The 21,085-nt window shown below is 39.1% G+C and overlaps 1 protein-coding gene across 7 annotated transcripts in view; it reads left to right on the forward strand.

The window, feature by feature from the left end:
* Positions 1 to 21,085, forward strand: part of PHYHIPL (phytanoyl-CoA 2-hydroxylase interacting protein like) — a 122,717-nt gene that overhangs the window by 97,814 nt on the left and 3,818 nt on the right. For 5 of the 7 annotated variants that reach the window (XM_084526163.1, XM_084526165.1, XM_084526164.1 and 2 more), the window contains exons 2-4: positions 14,640 to 14,836; positions 18,855 to 19,029; positions 20,019 to 20,136. In XM_084526163.1, the coding sequence (XP_084382289.1) occupies positions 14,672 to 14,836; positions 18,855 to 19,029; positions 20,019 to 20,136 (458 nt within the window). In that variant the 5' untranslated portion in view covers positions 14,640 to 14,671. Of the gene's footprint in view, positions 1 to 1,658; positions 1,741 to 2,345; positions 2,386 to 14,639; positions 14,837 to 18,854; positions 19,030 to 20,018; positions 20,137 to 21,085 lie in introns of those variants that run through there. The other 2 variants (XM_084526161.1, XM_084526162.1) reach the window with 2 other exon arrangements.

Below are 21,085 nucleotides of genomic sequence, written 5' to 3' on the forward strand. Positions count from 1 at the left end.
GGCTCCAAAGACTTGCTGAAGCTTATCTGCCTGACCTTGGTTTTTCGGTCTGGGACTTTTCTGCCTCATTAATTTTCTTTTTTTCCCCTCCATGATCTAGAAAGATCACCTTCTTTACTCATTCCCTGTAATTTGTTCTACCTGTTATTATTCATGGCTTCTGCAAAGCAGGTTTGGAGGCCCCAGCTTTTGGAATAGGGTAGGTTTCAGTTCTCTTTGTGCTGTTGAAGTAGCGTCAGCATCTTTACGCACGACTGAGAGGTAATCTTTAAAAGTCCTTCCAGTCTGGGCTTGTTTTTCTTTGTCGGCTTTGTACAGTAGGTATGTCTGCCATGCTGCCAGCATGCATGGCCTTTTGTGCTTTATGTAACCTGGAGAGCTATTTTTAATTCTGGCAGAAGATGGCCCAGAATTATCCACTGTTTTCTTGTGTCTTGATAGAAGTTTTAAGCATATCACTTGGAGTACTTTTTCCAAGTCATAGAATCATAGCAGGGTTTGAGCTGGAAGAGACCTTAAAAGCTCATCCAGTTCCAGCCCCTGCCGTGGTCAGCGACACCTCCCACCAGATTGGGTTGCCCAGGGCCCCAGCCAGGCCTTGAACACCTCCAGGGATGGGGCACCCACAGCTTCTCTGAGCAACCTGTTCTGGTGCCTCACCACCCTAAATATTTAGGAGCATGTCTGAAAAAATTCTACTGCCATTTTCAATCAATGATATCTGTATAAAAACTTGTCACTGTCATAGGAAAGTACTCCCGATGAAATACTTAGGATATCAGAATGAAAGAAAGCTCTGCTCCAGCATCACTTCCTGTGATTTCCATGCTGTTTTGTTATACGGCACAGCATCCTTTATGTGACCTTGAAAATGTTTCCTTCAGCACAGAAGGTTTGTTTAGAATTTGTTTTAGTGTTTGTAGCTGGATCAATTTTCACAGTGGTGTTTGTAGTTGAATCATTAATCAATTTTATTTTATTGTTTTCACAGTGTTCTTGTTTTATTTATGCTTGAATGAGTAAGCTGTTTTGCATGGATGTTTTCAAAAACAATGATTAGCTATAGTGTTTTTATAACCCAACAACAATTCCTCCGAGCTCTGACAGTTCTAGCTGCTGCCAAAAAGGGGAAACCTTAAAACTAGTTCAGTGTTACTCTTTTATTCCTGCAGAATGAAAGGAAGTAACTGTTACCAGAGTTGCACTCTCAGTTCCAAGTACGGACTGGTATCTGGAGTTTATTTCTCCAATACTGTTAAATCAGGTACAGCTGGCAGCTCTAGGATGATAAGAACAGTCTGAGGAATTCCCATATTGAGCTTTGTGTATGAATGCACTCTAGTTAGGAGAATTGTGCAGTTTGCAATTGTCAGAGGTATCCCATGAGTTTAGTTCCTGAGCTTTTCCACTGACTTCAATAGGACTGTGTAAAAGTAAATTTAGATTCATAACTCAGCATCTTCACAATCTTACAACTACTGTATTCTCCCTAACTTTGGGTGCGTGCATTCAGTCCTGACACATACAGACACGTGTCTAATACAGACTTCACCTCTTCAAGTTCCGGTTTGTCTGGATTTCATCTGGCCTCTTCTAGGGCTAAAAGAAAAAACATTTTTAAAAGATTATTCTGTGGTGGATTTTTTTTTTCCAGTTCTCTTTTGTGTGTACTTATGGTTGAAGACTTCAAAATCAGCAGGATGAAAAGATCCTTAAAAGCTCTTTCAATCTTGGCCAGCCGTAAGTACAAGTATACAAGCATCAGTGGAGTGATTCATGTTGTGTCTTCAGTCCTTTTAATCTCACGTGTGTAAAGGGAAATTATACATGAGTTTATATAAACTAAGGGATAAAAATAAGGATGAGTGTGTAGCAGATTGTATTTTAATGCTAATTGTAAGGTGCATCCGATAACATAAAGTAAATATTATGCACTTACATTTTAATGATGGATGTTACGCTGGTAATTTAACGTTCAAGGTAGTGGTAAACGTGGCTTTCAGAGCGGTAACATTTCTGATTATTTTCTAGATTGTAAACTCTGAATGTAATTTCCAGACACATCTCTAATCACAGGACTTGAAAACCCCCAAGCCTACCTGCTCAGTCAATCCATGACATCAAAATGTTGTCCTTCGCTTGTGGAATGTGCTGGAATTTTAGCCAGCACCACATGCTCTGTGGTGATACAGCTACCACTTTACCCTTCGTGAAGGACAGTAGCACTTCACACATACACAATTTCTTGGGATTGTCTGAGCTCTGTCCTTAAGTACAGCTTACTTGTCTCTCCTAGTTGGAGGCACCTGAAGCTCCAGGTACATTTTGTTGCTTCCTCTCTCTGTGAAGTGCTCTGTGCCATGCTTTGGAACCTCAACCCAGTGAGTAAGTTGCATGTAGCTTCCGTACTTCCCTTCGTCACTTTGTTTAGGTAGGAACATGTCCAGTTATGAGGAAGCACAGAATACTGGACAAGTGCAGGAAAGACAGAATCAGGTCCTGTATGTGAAAACAAAACTCTGATTCTCCTCCTCCTGTTTTTATACATTCTTTAAAGCTCAGCTGGTTTCTGAGTTGCTTCCTTGAGCAAACCATCAGCAAACTACCTAGGCTGTCTGGTGAGGCTGTCAGTGCTAATTCAAGTGTGTGGAGCTTGAGATGAAAGCAGAAAGGCCAACAGAAAAGCAGAAAGCAGAAAGTGAACCGAAATCCTTCAGTATATCTTAGCACACTTGTTAAATTTAGCTCACATGGTAGGGAGTGTGAATTGGAAAGTATTACTTAGGATGCCTTTGAATGTTCTAAATCTGAAACATGAAAAATGAATCTGAATCTGAATTATTTTAAAGAACATATCCAAGGGGACTTGATTGGCTTAGCGAATTTGTAGTAAGTTGTGCAGCTATTTCTCTGTAGGCAATAATCCCATTTTGTCTTAGCATGGTCATGATTGATTCCATGTTACGATCCAATGACTATTTGATAGCCTGGGTGATAAGACCACAGAAGACTTCATTATGGAAACTATTTAAAACATCCAGCTGAGCTGCGTTTTAAAAAAAATAATAAAAATTCTGGAGCTATTGAGGACTATGGATTTCCAATGGATTAAAATCTGATGGTTTGGAGTTGTTATAGATTCCTTTTAACTTAATTACATCAGGACTTCAGTTTGAATTTTCTCGTTTTCATTTCGACATCAGGGAACCTACATGAGCTGTCTATTACAGATGCCATCAGGGCAGGAAAATGATGAGCTGGAGTCGAGACTTCTAATAAGCCTGCACAGCCTGTACTCTACGCAGCCTCCCTCCTAGGGAGGGGTGAATTCAAACATGGTGAAAGCGTCACTTAAAGCTTGCTTTTGACTGCAGTACTCACAGCTATGTTATTTGTATATTCTAGTATCTGTGAAAAGCTTGAATCCATTGTAGCCCTCCCCTTGATGGGGAGTATTTAACAGCATCCTCTCTCCTTTCTGCATGTCTGCCTACCTTAGTAACAGTGGTAGCAACCTAAATTGTCTGTGAGCTTCTCTCTGCTCTTGTCAGAGGTTTGAAAGTTAGAAACAGTGAACCAGTGGCAGACCCACATCCTATGTGGATGCAAAGACCTTGCCTATGTTTGGTTGTCCTAGGAAACCAACTAAAAGTGGAACAAAACAGAACAACTACAGCCCCTGCCAAAAAAAATAAAAGGCTCTTAAAACCCCTTCATTTGTCAGTGTCTTGAGAAAAAGTTGGAAACCTGCATAAAAATTACATTAAAAAATGGTACAAGAGTTAGTCATGAAGAAGAAAGTCCTTGGCTGTTGAGATTATGTAATACATTTCAAATCACAGTTAAATAGCAGAAACTGGTGTAAAACAGAGCCAAATTCTGTTCCTTACAAGAGATCTGTGTGAGAGGTACGCAGCAATTACCAGCGTGTTGAAGTAAAGAAATGCTCATTCATGCTGCAGACTGCCAGTGTACCAGTGAGGTACAAAAGCCCACTCATGCTGAGCACCCTGCTTGCTCAAGAAAGCTTAGTAGAAGTGTGTTCCTCAGCACTGAGTTCTCTCTGCTGCCCTTCAAGTGATGAGTTTTGCCTTGCTCTGTGGGCTTCCCTTTGCTTGAAAGAAAAGTGGGTCTTAAATGAAAATTCTTGTGCGATTAAGGCAGTTGTATCTGGAAACTACGCTGACAGGTCAAATTAAAGCTCGCATGAATACAAGGCTCCCTCTCCTTGCTAGATTTGAACTCACTTGACCTAACTTGAGACAGGTAACATTTTTAGTTTTTGATTAAGACACAGCTGCAGTAAATGGCGCGAGTTGTTGCCAGTCAAATAAGAATGAGGTAGAACAAGTGTGAATGTTCATAATATTCAACTAAAATGAAGGTTTGTTTGCCTCTCCCTTTTGTTCAGTGTCGTGTGGAAGTACAAATCATGTTCGAAAGGCTACTCATTTCTCTAATACACAGTTAATATTAACAGCAGTAGAAGATTAAGGGCAGTGCTGTGCCTTCAGTTACACTGTTAGATGAAGAGCATTGGAGCAATTAGGTCAGTGACCTAGAGCAGAGTAACTTGGATAAGAATCTGGCCCCAAGCAACTTGTCCAGGGTCATACAGTTGGTGCCTTCATCTGTTAGATCTGTTTTCTTTCATTGTTAGTCTTGGAGACATGGGCAATTTCACCATCTTGGAGGCAGCTGTACTTGTTTATTCATCAGAAGAGAGAAACCTCATGCCATAAGAAAGCTCCAGATCACTTCCTGCTCCAAAATCTGTCCTTTAATAATCAACTGTTTGGGAGTCTGCATGCAGGAAAATGTCATTCTGTGTTTTCCAGCAACACAGTACTGAACTGCTGTAATACTGAGACAGCATCCTTCCAAAAATACACTACAAAATGGGTCTGAGTGCAGTCCAAAGTATGGTCGTACAGCATTTCATAAGGATGCATAGATCCTGACAATGCGGGCTGCTCCTGCTACATGAACAAGTCACGTATGATAAATTGATCTGCCTCTGTAGTAATGTTTTTGGTGCAGAAACTACCTCTCAAAATCTGAATTTCTTTTAACTGTCCACATGCAAATTCTAGTGCATATAAGTGGCTGTACAGTTCATTGTATTTTTTAGATGACGTTTAGATTAAGCTAGAAGATGGTTTAGAGCTGTTTACATCTCTTATTACCTCATTTCTCTTTCAGCAGCTGAGAAATGCTCATTTTAATTAAAATTTGTTTTTAAAATGCGTCTTGCAGTCAACACATGCTGAGGAGAGCCACTTACCACCCATGTACAGTAAGTTTGCTGTGCCGAACATAACGGGAACATTAATTAGTAATAAATACTGTGGTGGCTTAGTGTTAACAGACTACTATGGTGTACTGTTTGATTTCAAGAAGGTGGGGTTGCACTAGCCTAGCTCTAGCTCTGACGGTCAGGGGCCTGAAAACCAATGGTGTATGAGTAGAGTAGAGCAGTTCAGCTGGAAGGGACCTTGAAAAGGATCATTGAGTCCAACCCCCTGACTTCTTCAGGGCTAGCCAAAGTTAAAGCATATTAATAGAGGACATCGTCCTCTTGAACACTGACAGGCACGGGGCATCAACCACCTCGCTGGGATGATTATGCACAACCTTCCAGTTGTGCATTTTTATCTGATAATGAAATGTCTCCTTTTTCTTAATTTCCTCTTACAATTTTTTAACATGGTGAAAATTAAATTTTGTGTGAACCTGTGTGTGTTTAGCTTAGCATTTTAGTAACACACCTCAACTTACATGTAAGAAAAATATAGAAAGGAAGCAGAAAAAATAGGGGAATAGGGGTCCAGTCTTGTGCGTACTTTCCAGAAACATGAAGGCACCCAGTTATAAGAATTGTCTTCCAAAAGTATCCATAAGAATTGGGAAACTATAAAAAAGGATTCATGTCATTTTCCAATTTAGTACTCAGTCTGTCAGAAAGCCACTTTTTTTTTTTTTTTTTTTTTTTTTTTAAGGCTGTCATTGATATCCTCAAAATGTTTAGTTTTGGATGAATTGAGTGTAAATACTAAATACTTGTAAGATATTGGGATACCCAATAAAAATTTAATCTCAGTGAATGAATGAGGTCAGCCTTGCTGTATTAGCAACTGCGCAAAGTTTTGCTGATTGGATTTTTCGTCAGGTTTGCCTTAGGCTTTGGGTTTGTGAAACTTATGAGCTTCCATGATTCACTGGCATCCTTAGATAGGAATCATTAGATATTTGTATATATAGAGAGTATATATATAAGTATTGTGCATGAACATCATTGCAAGTAATATGTATAAAATCTTTCACATGTCAGTCTGTATTTAAATCAGAGGACACATCTTTTGCATAAAATTTATTCCAGGTGTAATTCCGCAGACACCTGTGGTCTTATGGCAGGAGTGTGTGTTGTTCCCGTATTTCTGCTTTATTCCTTGGTACTGTATCTACTGTTGTTTTTAAGTGTCAATGAAATGATTGGGTTTTATTATTTTTAGCTTTGAAGGAGTATATATGTATGGCCCAACAAACCCACTTGTGAGAATTTTGTGGCTAAGTCAAAATTTATGTTCCACAGAAGTGTTAAAACAGGACTATTTGATTTCTGCTTTCTAACGATACTGACCTTCTCTGTACAGATGTAGTTAATTTCCTGTTTAACCTCACGCTGCATTCAGTGTCTGCTGAGAGAATGTTAGAGCAGAGCCCTTTGGTTCTGATGGCATAACCATAGTCCAAAATATATCAGTGAAACTCTCTATGTGCTACTGCTGGCTGTCAGGTCTGCCACACTTGTGTTGTGTATTTGCCGTGGTGCTGGTGGAAACATACACCTTTGAGGAAGGTAAGCCCCTGACGTGCCGTCAGCCCAAGATCTCAAAGTATGTGATACACAAGCACTTTCACTGAGGGCAGACCAGCATCCAAGCTGAGTTAGTGTTCAAGTGGATGGCAAACCTTCAGGAGTGCTGAATGCTTTCCTTTCATGATACGCTTTCCTTCAGTTGCTGTACTACAGCTCTTGTCAGGCAGCAACCGAGTCTCTGAGCTGTCTTGGTGCAGCGAGAGGCTGCTTGTGGAACAGGGTCTCAGTCCTGTAGCTGACAGCAGGCAGTGAGAAATGATGCTGGGGACAGCGGGGCGCTGCTCGCTGGGAACTAAGCCTGCACATTTGTTGCTGTCGGTTGCAGGACTGAGGTATTGGTCTGCTCCTGATGCGAATCATGGGACTGCTTGTGGAGGGCATTTGTTCTCCATGGGAGACAGAGGAAGAATTGAGCCTTTTGTAAGGGTTTTTACTGAGAGAAGTTCCTTGATGCAGGAACTAGAAAATTTGTATTGCTTTCATAAACTCATTCAGCTTCAAATTTCTTCCAGTGGCTAGGTAACCTTTGTGGATATCACCCAAGTGATATCCACAGGTCTGCGTAGGCACAGTTTTGGGGTGCACTCACTGCTGAAGAAGCTGGCTGTGCTGAAGGGTCAACTGTGCTCGCAAAGTCTAGGTTTCTTCTCTTCGTTTTTGGAGTATTGCTGCTGAAGTCAATGGCATAGATTAGTAGGAAGGAATTACACTTTGAGTTAAACCAAGTAGCAAGGGAATCTGAATGTATAATGAACGTTTCCAAACCTCTTAGTAAATATAGATATATTCTTGTTATAAATAATACTTAATTTTCAGAACTTAAAAAAAATAATGGACAGAGGAGTGCACGTTATCTTACTAGAAAATGCATAACACTAGTGTCAGACATGGGGAAGAAATGAGGAGAAAGATTTAGAGAGGTTTATTCCTCTAACAGGATTTATCGAGCCAGGCATTCTCTTTTTATTTAATGTGGGAAGTGGTTCTACAAGAATACATATTTAGAAAATATTTTAAAATATGTTTATATAAACATAAAAATCTGTGTTAGGAGTTGGTTTACCAAGATTCTGGGTGAGAGAGGGGGTGAGGCATTTAAGAGTCTGAGACAATTTTTTTTGTACAGGAAAAGAAGCACAGATACTGAATAATACATAAATATTACTTAGATGGCTGTGGCTAGCAAGTTGAATTTTGAAATAGGATTGCCATCCTGGAGAAGTGTCACTGACATGGCCTAAGAAATACCTGCCTTGACCTGATCATTTTATAAATGTTGTTGTAGTTGTATTTCCTCTGTGTTTTTGTTGTCTCTTAAGCAAGATGATGCAGTGAACATTGAAGCTTTTGAGACTCAGGTTAATTAATTTGCTCGGTAGGGACATATTGTCACAGTCCTGTGGAACAGTCTTACATAGCTAGCAGTTGGACAGAGCCCGTTCATTTCAAAGCTGAGGAAAAAAAAAAAAAACAAAAAACAAAAAGAAACAACAACATTATATTGTATTTGTGATGAAATAAATTTAAAATGTGTAACTAATATGTAATTTCCTGGCACTTTCCTGCCATTTTTGATGGTTATACAGAAAGAATTCTCCCTCCTATTAAAATCTTCTCCCTTATTTTTTGAGGAAGCAACATACCTCCACACTAAGTTAGAAAATTCAGACTGAGTTATAGTACTCAGTGTCACACACAGGCAGTTCTCTGGAATTACGAACTCAGTGTTTTGCCTTTACGGAGCTGATATATAACCGATCAGCTGATCTGTCAGCACAAAGAAAGCTAGAAATTTTTCAAAACTCATAAAAACATGTCTGGTCATTCTTTGCGAGTTGTATCTAAATGAGTTGTTTTCAGTCGATAATACCACTCTCTACTAAGAGGATTTCTTACCCCATGGTACCGATGTGCTCTTTTTCATGTTGATCCCTCTCATCAAAGATTTCTACTTCAAAAGGTCATAGCTAATGCCTCTCGTTGTATTGGAAATGTTGATTTGAGAAACATGCTTCCTGTTTTCCCTAATGGATATATTTTAATATCTAAACCAGGTGACATTAAAAAAAAAAATCGGATTTGTATCATAAGGTTTTATTTGGCTTTTATTGTGTCTATTACATGTGTTATTGGTATCTGTGTATAATGCAAACCTGATCTTCTGAGACTGAAAACTTCACTGGATCTTGTATTTCATTCCTCTGTGCCTCTCATCCCCATTTACCTATCTAGGCTTTACAGATATCCCCCCAGAATATATTAAGAATCTTGCTTTACCTCTTAATTTTCTGCTAGGTGGGTATGATCTCACTTTTTTTTTTTTTTTTTTTTTTTTTTTTTTCTGGCTTACAAACCTTTATTTTGTTTCCTTTGATCAAATTCCTAGGTTTTCCTGGAGCTGACACTTCACAGATAAATCTGCTGGGGTTACTACCTCGAGTGTCTTTTTAAAGACCGTGCTCTGGGTGGCACGGAGCAGGGAGTTGGCCCAGATGGCCTCCAGAGCTCCCTGCCAACCTCAGCCACACTGTGAGTCTGTGACAATGCTTTAGCAGGAAACACAGTCAACAAGAGATTTTAAAATGATGCAGGGAAGAGCCATTTTATCGCTTTCTTCTCTTTTCTGTTGGTTGTTCTCCTGGCATGTTTGAGTTCTGTGATATCAAGTGCATTTACATCACTTCAGAGATATGTAACGTTCCACCTTTACTTAGGACAGCTTTGATTTTGGTTGAGTGATGGTTTGAATGTGCCCCTCCCTTAATTCCAAAGTCTACTTAGATATTTACAGTTTTCCCATGTATAAAATGCGTATTTCTTACCTGGATGTTGGACAAATGTCCAGTGCCATGAAAAAGAAATACCTTTATGAACAGCTTTCTTATATGACTTTGTTTGCTGTTTTCCCTAGTATCCAAGTCTGCCTTACAGACAGAGTAGTATTTTAGATATGTTTTTTCATCCACAATTAGTGAAGGGAGGCTTTCTCAGCTCCAGCAGAGAAAATGATTTCACCTGGCCCTTCCTTCTTTCAGTTTCTCCAAACTTAATGGACATCGTTGCAGCTGAATAACTATTTCATGAGTTCACCTCACACTGAGTACAAGCAATCGCACTCATTATGGCTTCAATACCTGTTTTGTGTATTTTTTCCCAGTTGATGGATGCCTATTATGTCATTGTATTCAGGCATTTGCAAGTTCTGTTTTCTGTGAATTTGTTTATTGACTGCTGGATAACTTTTCATGCTTTCACAGTGCAGCCAGCTACATAGCTAATGCTGTGAGAGGTGGCATATTGGTATTATGGATGGAGTTATGGGAAAGGAGGCGTGATTTGATTGCTGAGTACAAATCAAATGAGTTCTTGAATGCTTAGGAGTCCTACTGCAGCCTGTCTGGTATACAGACTTTGAGCATGAGCCCATCTTTTTAGTGCTTCTAAATAATGAAATAGAGTCATAATTTCCACGTGCAGTGTCACAGGAATCTGGAATCAATGTATTATTTTATTGTTCTACTTACATAAAACTTATGAGAGCGGTAAGTAGCCTTAAAGGATGGATTACAAATTAGTCCTTTCAGGATTTCTTTTGTGGATAACGTAAACCGTTTGTCTGAGAAATGAAAAAGCAGGCAAGTATTACCTTGCCCTGCTGCAAAGTTCTGCATTTTTAGAATGAAGGAAAAAGTATTAACAAAATATTCTAAATTTATAAAAATTCAGTCATTGTGAGGGCTCAGCAACTACCAACTGGAGATGCGTCCAGGTTCTTCCCTACCGCCTTGCTACTGCTGCAGATGTCATGGTTCAGCAATTTGGTTTGAGTGATGAGGCAAATAAAAAAAAAAAAAAATCCTCTTCCAAATATTTTCAGCATAGACTTAACAATTTCTGAGTCTTATCATTTGTCTCCAATAAGGACAGATGAAAGCCATGGATGTTCAATGGGAATTTTCTGCCTTTTTTTTCTCATTCAGAGATAATTTATGTACGTAGAGGATATAATGAGGATGCTAAATTAAGTGTGTCTGTGTGTGTATAAATAAAATTGGTTTGTTACCCATTTGCCAGCATTTTGGCTCAGCTGCAGCAGTGACTATCATGACTGCTTTAAAATTGATTAGACAATTTAACTTGTAATTTAACTCTGGATATGGCAGAGAGAGATAAGCCTGTGAATAGGAGCATAAAACATGAATCGTGCAGTTCTTCAGCTGATCTCAGTAAAGCTAGCATTTTGTGTTTATTCTTTGGCTTTGTAGAAATTTAATGTCTTATGCTTCCAGTGTGACCTGTGCACACGAGTGGTCTTTGACTTTTTATAAGGGTCAAGAATCACTGAGCCCTATGGCTTGTTATAGAAATAAGCTGGTTTGTTGCTGTTGTTGGAACAGAGGTGTTCCTGCAGCACACAGGGATGACATGCCTAGTTGTTGGTTTTTTTGGCAGTGAGACCAGGTTTGTTTCACTACTAGCTTTTGTATAATTTTCTGCCTGAAAGAAACCAGAGAGCAGTGTTTCTGTCAAGTCCTGCAGTGGCACCCACTGTTGAAGCAACATGAATGCAAAACAAAGCAGCCATTTTAATTGGAAGCCGATCTGTTTCAGTTTGATATGAAGCTATTCAGAGAGACATTTCCTACGCTGCTTCTGTTTTCAATTCCTGTATGTATTGTGATGTTTCATCAAAGAAAGACGAATTTAGCCTCAGTGAAGTGGGAAGACGTTTAACATGAAAGCAGCTTGTTCTAAGGCCTTCTCCACCTGTTTTCATATCCTAACAGTACTAACTTCTTGTCAGCCGGACTTATATTTAGGGAAAATATATTCTATTTTTGAGTAAGTTCAGCTGTTCTCTGTGCATTTAGTAGATTTCCTATTTTCAAATATTGTCTGTTCTTTAATTGATGCTGGTATAAGGAAGAAATTGTTTGAAGTGGATATGCTTTTCGGTATGAAAATCAGTTCAAACCATTTACCAAAGCACAAGTGAGAAAAAGGCAAGGTACCAATGTGTTACCTTGGTAGTCAGCTGGATCTGTGTGGGGGAAAGCTGCATCCTTGGTCACTACCAGGTTCCTAACACTGCCTGTCAATTCAATGGCTTTTGACATTCAGAACTACACAACTAAGTATAAAAATATATATATATACATTACATATATCACAGATACTTCATATTCTAAATACAAGGGAAACTGGAATATTGCTTGCTGGTGATGACTGTGAGATATTTTATTTATTTCATATTCTGTTATACTCTGTACTTCAAAATCTCTAAACTTATTTTTTCCACTTTCAAAGAACTTTAAAGATTCCAGAAATGTTTGTATTTTGGATTTTGTGGCATCACACACACACAAAAGACAGATAGCTTTGTACTTAGTAATGTGAGTGGTTTTATTTTCTCTAGACATATTAAAAATGTTTCTAAATATTATCTGGAGATATTTTGATAAGCATTCGTTCAAGCTATTTATTCACTTTTTAAGTAAAGGAAGGACGATTCTATGGTTCTACGAAATGGATGAGGAACACAGACATCTAAACATTACTTCCAAAAATTGCATAGAAAACAGTAGCCATTTATGGGAGCACTTTTGCTCTTTAACTGTCATGAGTGTGCTCTGAAATCTTTTTTCATCTTGGTTACTTCAAGTCAGTGGTCATTACTGCTTTGCGCATCTCCTGAAGTTTAAATTACTTGGGTTGTTTATAACGTGGCTGGAGCCCAGAGGTGCAGAGTATACAAGCTCAGTTTTGAAGCGATGTTGTGTATTGGAGTATCATGGATATATATGGCAGCTTGTGTGCTCGTGTCCTTATCCAGTCATTCAGTGTGCTGGGATCTGAGTCCCTTCAGCTCTGTAGGTGTGAGAACCTCAGCAGCGTCACCCCGTCTTGTTAAACACAACGCCTTGTTCCTGAAAGAGCAATCATGCTACTTTTTAGTGTACCTGGTAGAGCTTTTAGTCATTTTTCAAATACAGAATACTCACAAAACAAAGCAATGCTGCTTTCTCCCTGCTAGCTTTCTGAAATCTCATGGAGGGGAAAGCATGCACTGTGTATTTTGTATGAACAGAAAGCCTTCAGTAATGACTGGTATTCCCGAATCTGTTGCACTCAGTGCAGCTGTTGAAAAAGTCCCCGTGTCTGGAACAAATAGCATTGCATTTTGAGGAAGACCACACGCTTTCTGACTTAGATATCGATTAAAAAGGGGTGGGAGTCATAGGGGGGAAGGCAGTAAGATGTTTAAAAAATAGAAGACATGTTGGTTGTAAATATATCAAATGAAACAAAAATATAAAAGTATTACTATTGGTTCTTTAAATCATCATCAATAAAATTACTTTGTTGTAATACCACCTGGAAATATATGGATTTCTCAGGCACTGTAACTGGATTTCATGTATCCACCTGGAGAATTCTGAACAACCAGAACAACCTGAACAATTCCTGAACTGAGGTGTTGATGTAACTCTTTGATAACATACGCTGACAGGTTGAAAAGTCCCTAAGGACTTACAAGTCACATATTTTATTATTATTACTGACCGGATCCCTTTGTGTCCATTATTTTTATCAGTTATGATGGACAGGTATAATGCTACCTCTTGCTGTACATAGATGTGACTGAAAATAATTGTGGCAATGTGTTCCCCACATATCTCTGGTACAACTGTAGCATGGTCTCCCTGCCTTTCACCTCTGGGCACAATTTGGGAGTTTTCCTTACTTTTTTATACATACATTTTTTTTTATTTTTTTTTTCCTCCTCCTTTGTTTCTTTCTATTCTTATTTAAGGGTGTGTGGGGTTTTTGTTGTTTTTCATTGCCGCTTCTTTATTCCTTCTCTTACATCATTTTCTCTATTTATTTTTTTCTTTTTATCCACTTATTTTTCTCTTGTCTTTCAGGTCTTTTGTATTGTTTGCTTGCTTTTGAATTGTGTTTTATGTAGTACAAGATCACCTAATGTTTCTGAGTTATAATATTCACTGTATGCTGTGCAACAAGGTTGCCCTGGAACTAAAGGAAGACCTAATTTGGGTACCTGTGATGCTTCTGGGGAGTCAGTGGACATGTGCTCATTATGTTCAGCATATATGCACTTAGAGATATTAGGAAAAAAAAATGCAGGGGGTATCAACCGGGCAATAGAAAAAAGACAGGAAAATGACGCTGGTGTATATGTCCCTTTTAACATGGCTCAGTAAAATGACTCCTTTGTTAATGGTTTCATTGTGGAGGAGAGCATTTTACATATGTGTATGTATAGACACCATCTATTAACCTTGAGGAGGGTGGTTTTACTTTGGGCTTGAAAAATACTTTTAGGACGCATGTGATTTCTATTTGTATTTATTTCGCGGACAAGTATGGATGGGGCCATTATGTTAACTGAACTGTGGACATTGCTGGCATCTTAACTAATCATTGTAGCACAGAAAACTTCAGATGTTTCTTTTTCTCAAACTGTAACTGCACAAAGTTGTGATATTAGCCAGTCTATGAAGCCCACTTACATGTTACTAGTTCACATGAGGAATGCCATCCCTTTTCAGTATTTCTCATCATTCAAATTGAGGCTTGCATAATAGCGCCTTACCATTGCTTCTAAGTACCACCTGTGAGATTTTGTTAAAGGCTATTCAGAGGTGGCATCATATAAGACCACAGGAAACAGAATCTAGTAGGACCTTAACTGATCATGCTTTTTTTTTTTTTTTTTTTTTTTTTTTTAATGCAGGGAATAAATCACAAGACAGTGGAATTGCAGAGATGGAGGAACTTCCCGTCCCACACAATATCAAAATAAGTAACATCACGTGTGATTCCTTCAAGATTTCTTGGGATATGGATTCTAAATCCAAGGATCGCATTACTCATTACTTCATTGATCTCAACAAGAAAGAAAACAAGAATTCCAACAAATTTAAACACAAGGTAAATTTCTTTTAAAAATGAAGGTGGAAATGCATGACTTTAAATAGTTGAATCTCAGTGGTTTATGAACTGTTCAAAACCAGGTATAGGACATCTGGCCAAGGTGGGTTTGATTAATCTGACTGGCAATATTTTTTTTACACAGAATACCTCCACTTAAACCTTATGTGCATGTACACGCAAACACATTTGTTTTATAGAGAAAGTAATATTACCTTTTCTATTTCATTTGAAACTAAAACAGTTTTGGAAGCTGTACAATTTATTGTAAGATAGACATTTTTATTCCTGACTAGTTCTTAATCATTATTTAAACAATTTATGTTTTCTGTGCCTGTCCTCAATCAGTGACAGACCCATGATGGCAATACATGTTGTTTCAACAGAAGAGTCAAGAATTCTAATGCACTTCTAGGAAGGCTTCCAGCAATCTTAGGTTGCAGCATTCAGCACTGTGACCTGAATATTCATCTGGCCTATATCCTTAAACCACTGATGGAGAGACGTACTGAATGTATTGCCGAGTCTATTGTTATCAAAAACAGAAAAAATTTGCTCAAACAGTTCAAATACTGAGATGTCTATAGAAACATGGAATGAGATAGAAAAGGAGATTAAACACCACAGCCATCTGCAAATTAATTATCTGCAGTCTTGGCAAGATCCCTAAAAGATAAGGTTTGCCAAGGCACAAATAACCATCCAGACAAATATGAGCACTCCAATTTTACTAACACCTAAACTACTCTTGGTGTATAAGCCAATGGGACAGCCTGTTCATAGCATGTGTGTAACCCTCCATTTATGCTTCCTTATTAGATTATTTTTTTTTGTCATTTTTAACATGGTTGTAAATAGCATATTCATTAAGTGTAACAAAAATCACTTACTGCTTTTTGAATCACTTACTGCTATTTGAAGTCAAGGATTTCACACGTTTGGCCAAGATGCTGCAGATGATAGGAAGTGGTATGCAAAGCAGTACCAAATTTAATGTTATAATAGCCTTTACTCTGATCTAGTTTTAATTTTGGTAATGAATGATTTGTTTGGTTGTTTTTTTCTTATGGCAGCCTTTGAAGTTCAATTTCCATTCCCATTTTATGCTGCAAGAATAAATACGCCTTCCACTATAAATGTTTACTGAGGTGGATTTGTCTTAATTGTTTCTTTTTATTAATTTACATGTTTTTCATTTATATGCATACCGGTGTTAAAATTGTAAAATTTGTTTTTGTAAAAGGTAGAGCCACTCTGGCAGACCAAATGCTAAATTCTCTTAAAAATCTTTATTGCAGTGATGAGACTATTGTGAAAAATGAGGAAAAATATTTGTAGTAATATTAAAAACCTTACTCAGCATAAGGGTCGCGTGAATGTCTACAAGGGCCTGTTTCTCTCACGTGTGATAAGCTCAGCTATTTCCTAACTTGTAGAGAGTTAGTGTGCTATATGAGATGGTTGTGAGCCAAAGTGAGTTGGGATGTAGATTTAACCTGGTAAACAGATGCTGTACTTCAGTAAATGGTGTTTATGTCCTTCTGGAAGAGCAAATGTGAATGCTTTGTACTTTCAGTGCTTTTTCTGTTGGCAAATACATACTCAACTTGTTTAGGGTACATATTGTTTTATTACGTAGGACTATTGTTATATTTGGGAAGGAGATTTGTAGTAGTATGTAAAGACTAGAATGTGGATGTATGATTATTCCCGTATAATAGGTAGGGAAATGAGGCTCAGCTATGCAGCAAAGCTAGGCGTGCTGAGCTCCTGCATTGTGTCCTACAAGCAGACTTGGCAAAGGGAAGGATGAGATGAAGCAGAAGAAAGCTGAAAATTGAAATCAGCTTCTTTAGAGAAGAAAAGGGACTACAGAATAGGCAGGCTTCTCTTCCCAAAGAGTGAGGTAGTGTGACTGGTATACCAGTATAGTGGTATACTGGTTTTGGGTGCCACAGTGTAAGAAGGAAATAAAGCTATTAGAGAGCATCCAAAGGAGGGCTACAAAGATGGTGGAGGGTCTTAGAGGACAAGACATACAAGGAGCAGCTGAGGTCCCTTAGGTCCCTTGGTTTGTTCAGCCCAGAGCAGAGCGTGCCCAGAGGAATTTCAACATGAACATTTTTTTCTGAGGTCAGCATAGTGATCTTATTTAAAAAAAAAAAAAAAAAGAAAAAAAAAAGGTTTTGCTTAGAAAAAGAACAATAAGTTAAATTTATGAAAAGCGTCATTCTTCCCTTCCCCGCCCCCTCCCATCCCACTCCATCCCCCTACCCCACCACGTAAGAGAAACTCCTCTAAGTGATGTCGTGGCTCTGGGTGTTCTGGCCTCTTCTGGTGCAGTTCAAAGAGTTTCCTGATGCACAGCCGGGAGGTAAGGCTTTGAGCCATGGGGGTAATGAGGCTTTTAATGTTGTGTGAACACTCAGAAAATTAATGGGGGCAAAAACCGCTACAGTGTCATGGGCACAGAGAGCAGACCCAGGTGGAGTCAGCTTTTACCACAGCCAAAGAAAAGATGACAGGAAGACTAATGAGTGGAACTGTAGCAGCTGCTGACTGCATTAGCATTGGTAAATCCAGTTCAGTGGGATGCCTTTACAATGTAGTTCTAGGGTGGTAACTTTAAATGTCACCCTCCCCCCTGTACTTTTTTTTTCTCTTTTGTATATTATGTATTTCAGAATACAGAACTTAGTACTTAACATAGAAAGTTTTCTCCAAGATGTTTGTAATTTGATTTAAATGAAAATTAACATAAAAAGAAACCAAAGTAACAACAAAATCTTACCCTTGATCATCAGTCAATCACATTTCAGTTTTGTAATATCTCAAGCTGCTAGTTTTAGTTTTGTAATATAGAAACTGAAGAAAAATGATAAAAAGAGATTTTTCCATAATAGAAAATGTTCAAAAAAAATCTTCCATGTCTTGCTTACAGATCATGAACAGGAGGAGTCTACTTTCTGTTGTTTTTGTTTGTTTGTTTGTTTGTTTGTTTGTTTTGTGTGTGTGTTTTTCCTTAAGGGTCTGCTTTGTTAGAATTTATATGTGGGTAACTATTGACTAGCATTTACATGTGGATAGCTATGGATATTACCTAAAATGTCTACTTTTTGAGTGGAAGCCATCTTACTGTTCTGTGGTTACTGGTAAATGTTAAAGAACAAACACCTCTCACTCTCTCACAGCTTCTCAGCTACAATGTGTAAAGAGTCATTCAACTTCACTGTGAGTCCCTCAGTGTGTGTCCCGCAGTGTTTACCCACAGTTCTAGTATAAATTTTCCAGTTCATTTTTTCTTCCCCTTGGTGGTCTGAGCTGCAGGTTTTGGTGCTGCAGATGCCAACTATTTCAACAACAAAAAGTAGCTATACCTGTCTGTACGCCTGCAGTAGTAGGTATACTTCTGTGTTGCACTATCGTGGGATGTGCTGACAGAACACCTGAAATGTGGGGGAGCAAGAGGTGTGGTGATAAGCAGAGAACATCTAGTGATATGTTCGGTTTGTTCTGGCCATTCCCTGTGCATAAGGGTATTTTGAAATATGTAAAGTGCACAAAGTTACTCTGCAACGTTTGATTTTCTCTGTTCAAGGTGGAGGATACCAACAGCAATATAGGTGGACTCAATGACTGCAGGAGGAATCTTGCTTGGTTGCACTGAAAGAAAAGCTTGTCAATAAGAGCCCAAGTAGTACTTAAATTAACACGTCCTCATGCTCTGCTTGCATGCTTAAGCATAAATGACCTTAGTCTGAATTGTGTGTTTGGGCTATATATAATGGTCTGTATTCGCGTGGAACCACAAATAAACTCTTGTGTGCCAGTTACCAGTGCAGCTTTTAGAGCAGACCTCAGGCCATTGTCCTAGGCTGCTCTGTTAACTTCACTGCACCAATGGATCGTGAGATGTAGTTAATACTTACACAGCAGAGCCAAGGGTTGGGGAGTGGTGGTGGATTGGTTTGGTTGTTGTGCTGACTTTTTTGTGTTGTTGTTTTTTTGTTCCCATCAGGATGTACCAACTAAATTGGTCGCCAAAGCTGTTCCTTTGCCTATGACGGTCCGTGGACACTGGTTCTTGAGCCCAAGAACAGAATACACAGTAGCAGTGCAGACAGCATCAAAGCAAGTTGACGGCGATTACGTTGTTTCTGAGTGGAGTGAAATCATTGAGTTTTGCACAGCAGGTAATGTTTCTGAGAAAAGAACGCACCATAGGATGTATCCAATAAGGCTAGCTGTACTGCGTGAATGGATTAGCCATCTACCAGTGTGCAGTAGCTTGGTAGGCTTAATAGGTAGATTTGTAAACTGCAATACTAGCTTTGGGCTTTGTATGCACTCTGGTTTGATGCATTAATGAGAGGAGGGAAGCAGCTGCAGTGCCCCTTTGTGTTCCGCAATAGCTTAGCGGCCCAGAACTGCTGTGTCTTGTACCATTGCTTCTTCCAAACCAGGAAAGGAGATTGGTGAACTGCAATGGAGCGGGGCCACTTGTGTGCCTCTTGTTGCCCGCAAGCCCAGTGGAGAAAATACTGGCAGCTCCCTAACAGACAGCTTGCTTAAGCCATTCTGCTGTTCTTTGTGTGCTGCAAAGCCTGAGTACCACCAATACTCTGTCTCAAGGACTAGTACATGTACCTTTAGCCTGTCATTGATTTATAAACGTGTTCTGTTGGCTGAACATCACCCAACGTCAACACACCTGTGTGTGGGAAAGTTGGGAGCTGTAGGAAGCTCTCTATGAAGCCCATGTTGGTTGAGATGTAGTTTAGGCTGGGTTCTAAGCAAGGTTTTTAAATTGTGTGGCTCATAACCAGGTACACTGCAGCAAGCATTTTATTAAATGACATAAGTCAGAGGGCAATTCTGAGCTCCTCTGCATTTGCCAAATACAAGAAACCACCTCTAACACAAGGAATCCCAAGGTGAGAGTTACCAGAGGCTTGCAAAGTATTCATGGGGAAAGGAGTGGGGAGAATCAAATCTGCATGCTCCTGCCAACTGTCTCTTGCTGCTGCTGGAAGCTGATGCCGAGCTTGATAGCTGCTCAATAGCTGCTGCGTGCTGTGAGGTATGTTATTTAGGCTCTGCTCCCCATTATGGCTGTTGTTTTTGAAGAGCATTGTGTTTTTTCTCCCCTCTTATACTAGCAGATTTGTCTTTTTTTCCTCAGATTATTCAAAAGTTCACCTAACACAGCTTTTGGAAAAAGCTGAAGTGATTGCAGGCCGTATGCTTAAATTGTCTGTTTTTTATCGGAATCAGCACAAAGAATACTTTGATTATACCAGGTAAGAAAGTAAACAGATGCAAAATTGTTTGGCAAATTACAGTAGTAATGAAAATAAGTAAATGGAGGCAGCTGTGGTAAAGCTGGAGCGGGATGTCTGTGCACTATTGCCAGTTCAGAGGAAGGGAGAAATAAAAGGTAACTAATTTCTTCCACCTTGTCTTGTTCAGCACTTTGATTAGGAAATAAAAGTTTGTGTTTTAGAGCAGGAATTTAAGTACTCACAGAGTCTCCAGCCTCATTAAAGTGCCTATGATATTGTAAGTGTTTAGTAGCCAAATATTGCCATTGTATTAAGAAATTCATGGTGAGATGTCTAATAGTGTGAATGCACAATTGTATCTATCAGTAAGTGTTTGCCTGTAGATAAGAGTTCAATCTATCTCAAGTATTTGCTCTCCACATACAATCACCCCATTTGTGCGCCCAAATGGCGTAACTGGGGCTCTGTAATGAAAACCTTAATTTACAGATCATGTTTGTGTGGGGAGGAGGGATGTTTAGACAATTTGAGAACACTGCTTCAGTTGGAATGAATAAATGGGATAGCTGGAGGTAGGTTCCTTATTCCTGCATGGAGAGCCAGTGTGACCATGCACACACAAGCAGAAGCACCATTACACTAGAAAAGACGACATTTCAATGGGAGGAGTCAAAGCTCACCTACAAGAACAGCCACCATGCAGCGGTAACCTTCTGCTGTTTGTTAGAAGAACGTGGATGAGAGGTAAGTGGCGTGACAGCATCTGTTTCAGCACTGGTGCTGGGGCTGCTCCTTTGCTACATAATGCCAGTTTTAGGTGCGTTTTGCTTTAGTACCTACATAGAACTATTTTTTTAAAAAACTGGTGAAGAAACAAAATATTCTGTAGGTCCACCTTCAAAAAGCAGAGTCCACCACCCTTGGAAATGTTCCTCTTTGTAGTCATGAGTACATACGGGATTCTAGG

Source organism: Aythya ferina, assembly GCF_964211825.1.
Source record: "Aythya ferina genome assembly, chromosome: 7".
NCBI lineage: Eukaryota > Metazoa > Chordata > Aves > Anseriformes > Anatidae > Aythya > Aythya ferina.